This window comes from Dicentrarchus labrax, unplaced genomic scaffold (assembly GCF_905237075.1).
Source record: "Dicentrarchus labrax unplaced genomic scaffold, dlabrax2021, whole genome shotgun sequence".
In the NCBI taxonomy this organism is placed as follows: domain Eukaryota; kingdom Metazoa; phylum Chordata; class Actinopteri; family Moronidae; genus Dicentrarchus; species Dicentrarchus labrax.
In genome coordinates, this window is record NW_026136705.1 from 272,280 (window position 1) to 280,464 (window position 8,185).

Genomic DNA, 8,185 nt, shown 5'->3' on the forward strand with positions numbered 1-8,185 from the left:
GACCTTATAAACTGGAGTGTATTTATAAAGTGTATTTAAGTCCTGTTTTAGGGATTTTCAGCCTAAAATGAGAAAGTAGCCCTCAGATAAGCATTTGGAGTTGAGTACATTAATTTGTTGTTTCATGCAGCAGGTTTGTTTATCAGATAATACAATCTCTCCCCTTAGTTCACAGATGAGTGCAGCTATGTCCAAAGATCCCAGCGGTATCTCTGTGAAGAATGATAGTTCCCTGTTCCATCCACTCAATTTTGATATTGAAAAGACAGAAAGGTAATTTTATTATTTTTCTATAAATAAAGTGTATTGTACCTTAAAGCATATTAAGGTAATTTTAATAAAGATTCAACATTGAAAGTGGCTAAGCCATTTGTAACTGCAATATACACATGTTTTTCTGTTTAAGTATGAATATTTTGCTTAAACTAAACAATTTTCAATTGATGTGTCTTCATCTTGTTTATATCAACTCTCATCTTTCCAATTACAATATACAATCATGCTGCATTCAAAATGTACTTTGTGCACTGTGTGCAGCTCCCATCCTCCCAATGTGGATCTGGCAAGAATAATGTGTCATTTGTTGTAATTTGTTCTTATAGACTGCAGAGTGAGGAGCAATTGAACAGCTCTGTGTATGTGGAGGATCCAGTCCATTTCATCACAAACCAGAGAGATACCAAGGAGGAAATGAGTAAGTTCAATTATACACGTGCTACCCTTACTACTAACTACGAACAATAACTACTAGTAATACTGAAAGATGTCATTATGTTGGGTGTCACAGGTTACTTGTGTGTAGGATTTAGTGTCATCTAGCAGTGAAGTTTCAGATTGCAACTAACTGAACACCGTTCACATCTGTATTTGAAGACCTGGGAATGAGAACAGGCTGTGAAGTGTGTGGGAGAATCTACGGTGGCCACAAAACATATGTTTAATTCAATTCAATTCAATTCAATTTTATTTGTATAGCGCCAATTCATAACAGAAGTTTTCTCAGGACACTTTTCAAATAGAGCAGGTCTAGGAATCTGAATGATGAATTGTGCATTTAATTGTTACAGGGCACGCCCTCATTTTTAAAGAAAAGAAGAATCTTAAACAAGCAATGCAAAAGCAATTCACTTGGATGTATGAAGGTCAGGGTGAGCAAAAGAACTTTCTGAACAGCATCTACACAGAACTCTACATCACGACTGGAGAGAGTGGAGGACCACATGAAGAACATGCATTCAGACACATCAAACATAAGTTGGAACGACAATCTTTCATACATTTAGTCAACCTCAGTGACATCTTCAAATCTTTGCCCGGCCAGAAGAAACCCCACAGAACAGTCCTGACGAAGGGTGTTGCAGGCATTGGAAAATCATTTGCTGTGCAAAAATTCATTCTTGACTGGGCAGAGGAGAGAGAAAACCAGGACATTGATTTCATTTTCTGTCTGGCTTTCCGAGAGGTGAATTTGATCAAAGATAACAAAAGCTTGCGCGAGCTCCTGACTGAATTTCACCCTGTGCTTCAGAGTTTGAAACATTCAGATGATTTTGTCAAAACCAGAGTCATGGTGATCCTGGATGGTCTAGATGAAAGCAGACTTCAACTGGACTTCAGGAACAAGCCGGTAACATCTGTTAATGAAGTAACATCTGTGGGCAATCTCCTTGCAAACCTCATCCAGGGCGACCTTCTTCCTAATGCTCACCTCTGGATAACATCCCGTCCAGCAGCAGCCAATCAGATCCCTGCAGAGTTTGTCGACATGGTGACAGAGATAAGAGGGTTCAGTGACCCACAAAAAGAGGAGTACTTCAGGAGGAGATTTAGTCATGACCCAAGACTTGCTGACAGGATCATTTCACACATTCACTCTTCACAGAGTCTCGATATCATGTGCCAGATCCCGATCTTCTGCTGGATTTCTGCATTATTATTTCAGGAGGTCTTTGGGGGAGACGAAAAAGCTGAAACTCCTCGAACTCTTACTGAGATGATGGCACATTTTCTGTTTGTCCAGACCAAACGCAGAATCAGAAAGTATGAGATGAAGACTGAGGAGAACAGAGAAAGACTTCTGACGATGCATCGAGAATTTCTTCTGAAACTTGGCAAACTGGCATTTGTCCAACTGCAGAAGAACAACCTCATCTTCTACGACGAAGACCTTGAAGAATGTGGCATTAACATCAAAGAGGCAATGATCTACTCTGGATTTTGCAACGCCGTTCTTAGGGAAGAAGAAGTCTTTTCCCAGAAAAAGGTCTTCTTCTTTGTGCACCTGACCATTCAGGAGTTCTTTGCAGCTCTTTTTGTCTATGACTGTTTTACAAACAAGAATACAAACGAGCTCGGCAAGTTCCTTGATCTGAAGGACAAAGAACATTCTTTAGTTGCTCTTCTAAAGATGACAGTTGACAAAGTGTTGGAGAAGGAGAATGGCCACCTGGACTTCTTCTTGGGATTCCTTCTTGGCCTTATGGCTGACTCCAACCGGAGAGTCCTTAAGGGCCTGCTGACATCACCAGACCCGAGCCAAGACACCGACAAGAAAATCCTGACTCACCTTAAAGCCATCCAAAGGAAGGCCCTCTCTCCAGACAGTTGTATCATCCTCTTCCAGACCATGGTCGAGATGAGAGACAACAAAGTCAAAGATGAGATTCTGGAATATCTCAAACTGTCAGATCGTTTGAAAACAGAGCTGACTCCCCTGCACTGCTCTGCACTGGCCTACATGCTGCAGGTATCGAAGAATGATCTGGATGTGTTGGAGTTGAAGAGTTACAACACATCAGATGAAGGCAGAAGAAGGCTGATACCAGCTGTAAGGAGCAGCAGAAAGGCCATGTAAGTGTACCTTTACTGCAATATGTAATATTGTAATGTAACAATTTGCAGTTGGGCTTCTAAATTTAGCATATGTCTGGCAGATGAAATATGTGATAAGATGATGGTATGAAGTAGCAGGGTCTCATTTCATCGTAGGTTTACGAATACAAATATTGTCGGATTGCCCCCATCAGTTTCTATGTCCGAATGGGAGGGGATTCTAAAAGCAGTTTGATTATCCTAGAAATCCTTTTTTTTTTTAAAGCATACTGACACTTTAACAAATAAATGTAATCCTTAATAATAGTTTTAACAATTTGTATCCATGGTTCTATTTGTAAATTAATGCAAGAAGTGACTTATTTATGACATTATAACTTCAACATCCCTTCATAGACTAGGAGACTGCAAAGTGACTGCGGAGTGGATTGAGCACTTGGCCTTTGCTCTCAAGTATTCTTACTCAGCTCTCAGAGATCTGGACCTCAGCAACAATGACCTGAAAGATTATGGAGTGGAGCTTCTCTGTGGTGGACTGTCAAGTCTATGCTGCAGGCTGGAGACACTGAGGTATTAACACACATATAAAGTACAGTAAGAGATAATGGTAATAGACAGACAAGCTATAGCTGTCTTCCTGCTACCTTGTACTGTTTTTAGCTATGCAAGTGGTGATGGCAATGTTGGGTGGTTGGTCAGTCAGACTGAAATATAACACCTATTTATCTCAAGCAAAAAATGGATTACCTTAAATCATTTTGCGAACATCATTAGTTTGGTGAGCCCTTGACAATTTATATAGGGTCACCATCAGGTCAAAGTTTTCATGTATCTTGAGAACTATCTCAACATCTCCTGGATGGACTGGCACAAAGGTTTTTGGTGATCATCTGACTTTTCTTCTAGCTCTCATGTTTTGTCTCGAACCACAAACTTGGCCATAAAATTTGGCACAAACAGTCATGTTCCCCTCAGGGTTAATTTTGATCACTTTAGTCTTCTCTTTAGTTTTCATCTAGTGCCACCATCATTTTTATTTCTTCAAATACTTGCAAATACCCGCAAAATGAATGGCGTAAAACTCTGGCTATTCCACTATACTACCATCACCAAACTCTTTACAGTAAATATTGTTTACTTGACTTGACTTATTCCCTTTTTATTGCTTAACAGCACCAGTTCCACGGTATCTAATCCGACCGGGCCACTCATTTTAAGACTACCATGTTTACAGTCATTCAAAGATCTGTGGAAATCCGTGCACTACTGGTGATGATGCCTTTTATAAACTAATCTTAAACCTGTTTGCTGGTAAATCTTGTGTTCTCTCAGGTTGTCTGGATGTCTGGTCACAGAGGAAGGCTGTAATTTTCTGGCCGCGGCTCTGAAGTCCAACCCCTCCCATCTGATAGAGCTGGACCTGAGCTACAACAATCCAGGAGATTCAGGAGAGAAGCTGCTCTCTGAGCTAAGGAATGATTCACAGTTCAAGCTCAGTATAGTCAGGTAATTATGGAATACTACATTATTGACTTTCCTGCTAAACTGAAAGAGAAGTGTTTGATTGCTGCTACAAATCAACTGCAGTGAGATTGGAATGGCATGCCCTAAAAAGTCTGTAGTTCTACCTGATCTGAAGTCATGAATACTTTATCATCTCACTGAAAAACTTTTTTACATTCAAGTATTTTTCTCCACAGTTTTGAACATGCAGGAAGTCACAGGATGAAACCAGGCTTCAAGAAATGTAAGTGTCTGTATATTTGTTGGATGAAATGAAAAACAAAACACAGTTAAACACTTAAATGTAATGCAAAAGTTGCTGTAAAAACTGTAAATGTGAAATTTTCCTTGAATATAAATGGTTGTTCTTAGAAATGGTTCAAACACTCTTTGATTAAATTATTTTCTTACTCCTAGATGCCTGTGAGCTCACTTTGGACCCCAACACAGCCCATAAGAACCTCGTTCTCTTGGAGGGAAACAGAGAGGTGATCTGTGAGGAAGACGAGCAGCTAGATCGCTCTCAGCAAGAAAGGTTTGAGCACTGCCAGCAGGTGCTGTGTGAACAGGGTCTAGATGAGCGGTGCTACTGGGAGGTCGAGGTGTTCGGACCCGTAAGCGTTGGGGTCACATACAGAGGAGTCGACAAGGAAGGGACCATGAATGATTTCAAGATGGGACACAATGACAGCTCTTGGTGTCTGGTTTCCTCGAATTATGGTTATTACGTTTTGCACAACAATGAGAAAGTTGATGTGCCTTCGCTTGGATGGCGCTCCAATTGGGTGGGAGTGTATCTGGATTGGCCGGCTGGCATTCTGTCCTTCTACAGAGTTTCCTCTGACAGTCGGACGCGCCTCCATACCTTCAAAACAACGTTCAATGAGCCCCTCTATCCTGCTGTTGAACTTCACACTCGGTCGTTTGCCTCATTTTGTCAGCTACCTTAAACCAACCATCCATAGTGCTCACACCAGCGCCTAGTCCTGTTCATCAAATCCAGTTATCAACTGTAACTATTTCCCATAAAGTCTAAACAACTGTAAAAATGTCCTACACAGCTGTAGACTTTCAGGTTTGACCAACTAATTCAATTTGCCTTCCAGAGCATTAAATCTATACTATAGTTGTTGATTAATTAATCAGAAGAAATTAGAAAATGAATCGGCAACTATCTTGATTATCTGTTAATGGTTTTTGTAATTTTTCAAGCTCAACATGCTTTTTCTAGATCCGTGAGGATCAAACGAATGACATTTCTGGGAAACTTTAAGGGGCATTTTCTGACACTTTATAGACAAAAGAACTAATCAATGAAATGGAATATAATATTTATAGGTATGTTTTCTTTAGTGTATAATCACCTGAATCTGCCTTCCATAGAGTCCGCCATCTTGGTCAGGCATGTTTTTACAGTAGGCCTAAAAGGACAAACCACTGGATCTAGATTCGGGTATTAACATTTTCAATTTGTGGCCACCATACTTGAACTTGAACTTGAACTTGAACTTGAGACGAAGCAAGGGAACATTTGATGATATCGGCAGCTATGTTTATGCCTTTTTGGATTTTTGAAGTCCTTACCACTGTAAGAACTTTGACAGTGTCATTATGTTTTTAATGTTTACATGAATTGTTAAATCCTGGCAGATTCTAGGCAGCCTAGTACAGACTAATTCTGTTTTATTGAACAACGACGTTTGTTCTGTGTATTTGGTTAGTTTGTTAAGTCTTTTGTGCTGTCTTTTCTTTTCTTTTCATTGACAGCTTTTCTAGAAAGAACAGCACACATTTCAGAAAACATCTTTCCAGATTTCCAGAAGTTGATGTCTGGCAGCTGTTTTTATATTTTTATTTTTACTTTGTGAGATCCCTGTGTGAAAAACGTGAGTTGTGAATGTGAGTTGTTTTTTAAGCTGAAGGACAGAAATGTTAAGAAATCTGGTTTCCTTCTGGTATATTGCATCATTCAGGTTTTATATCAGGCCTTTCAGTTATCTTGTGTAATTTCTCCTTTATTTTTATTCATTTATATGAAGAAAACTTTAATAACACTATATAAACACACCACAAAAATCTAAATACAGTATTCATATATTGTTTTACTTAGCTGAAAGTGCTATTGGTTCATGTGTACAAGGACATAATGGCTCTTCCACCTTGTCATATTTGTGGATGAATGGTTCACTGGTTTGGCTGGCAGTTAAGGGCGGGGCAGTCTGGCTGCTTCGGGTCCCAGCTGTCACGCCCCCCCACCCCCCAGACTCACTGAGGGAGGGTGGGGCCTCTTCGCCTCTTCATCCATGTGTCACAACAGAGGCCTGACTTCTACAAAAGAAGAAGAGGATGCAGGGGGGAATAAACATAATGTTGATGAGTAAAGTTAAGATTTAGTGGGTCTTAATCTTTGCTTACGGAGTTTAAAAATCAAGAAGGCACTTCTCTTTAATCAGAAAGCTTATAATTATACACACACACACACATCACACACAAGCAGCAACTGTTGAGGGAGTTTGTGCACCTGTAGTCTCCTTCCTCAGACCTCTCAGCTCATTATGTGCTGTTTTTTTCTGCTTGAACAAAGATCCACATCTGATGAGTTTATTTATTTGGTCCTGACCTGAGATCAGTCACAACTGTTTCCACAACCTGAAGATTTTCCTATTTTCTATAGTTTATAGTTCTATAGTTTTTGCTGTTTACAAATGTATTTTAAAGGAACTGTTTGATATTTTAGGAAGTACACAAATTTGTTTTCTCACCAAAAGTTAGACAAGAATGCCAACACCAGTGTTATGTTTATCTGGTAAATATGAAGCTCGGAGCTTAGCACAAAGACTAGATACAGCACCTCTAAAGGTCACTAGTGCACATATAACTCATATTTTCTACTTCTATTCCATCTTGTATTTCTATCTGCTGCGTATCTGGAGCTGCTGTAACAAGCGAATATCCCCACTGTGGGATCAGTAAAGTCGATCTGATCTTAATTGTTTAACCTGTGCAAAAGATTGTGATTTTACAGGAATATTTCTTGGCATATTTACAGTCTTTATTCTAAACTGCAAATATCAAGCTTTATATTTAACGCATATGAAAGTGAACTGTCAACTATTGTTTGTAAAACAGTTTTACTTAATAATAAATAATGAATATGAATTTTCTGTGTCTATTGTTGCTAATAATTATCACAACACAGCTAAAAGTAAAATTGGCAACAATAATATAAACTGTGACATCAGAGCCACGCCCACCATCACGTCATCAAATATTTATCTCATGAATGGAGCAGAATTATTTATTACTTCAGCCATTATAGTAATTTATCATCTTTTATTTATTAGGTTTGACACTTAATCGCGTTGCAAGTATCTTTTGTGTAAAAAAAAATACATATTTTATGTCCCTTTATAATTAGTTAATACTGATGTTGCAACATTTCCAAGTCTATTTTGTAAACTTTTATATAAAAACATACAAACAACAACAACATACCAACAGTAGTCAAAGCAGGTGCAGTAAACAGTGACAGAGGAAGTGATATCAAAGTATTAACAGTAATAACAGAAGTAGCAGTACTGTGCCTCTACAGCTGTAGGCACAATAAGAACAGTGTTTTACAGTTAATTTCATATCAAGTTTATAATAAGAAATAATAAAAAAATGTTCAGGGAGATGCACAGAAAAGAGAAAATAAATAAAACATAATAATATATAACAATAATATAATAATAATAATAATATAAAAACGGTTGTATAATGAGTCATTGTATTATGTAGCTGAGCTGCAACAGTCAGGACAATAAAACTAACTGAATTTGAATTTCAGAGAGAGAGAGAGACAAAAGAC

At 38.5% G+C, this 8,185-nt stretch overlaps 1 protein-coding gene across 6 annotated transcripts in view; it reads left to right on the plus strand.

Annotated features, from left to right (window-relative positions):
* The window catches only part of LOC127364427 (NACHT, LRR and PYD domains-containing protein 12), a 22,172-nt gene extending 14,678 nt beyond the window's left edge, over positions 1-7,494 (plus strand). For 4 of the 6 annotated variants that reach the window (XM_051401953.1, XM_051401952.1, XM_051401950.1 and 1 more), the window contains exons 4-10: positions 169-273; positions 603-694; positions 1,068-2,850; positions 3,229-3,402; positions 4,165-4,338; positions 4,533-4,579; positions 4,753-7,494. In XM_051401953.1, the coding sequence (XP_051257913.1) occupies positions 169-273; positions 603-694; positions 1,068-2,850; positions 3,229-3,402; positions 4,165-4,338; positions 4,533-4,579; positions 4,753-5,285 (2,908 nt within the window). In that variant the 3' untranslated portion in view covers positions 5,286-7,494. The remainder of the gene's footprint in view (positions 1-168; positions 274-602; positions 695-1,067; positions 2,851-3,228; positions 3,403-4,164; positions 4,339-4,532; positions 4,580-4,752) is intronic. The other 2 variants (XM_051401954.1, XM_051401948.1) reach the window with 2 other exon arrangements.
* The last annotated feature ends 691 nt before the right edge of the window (positions 7,495-8,185 follow it).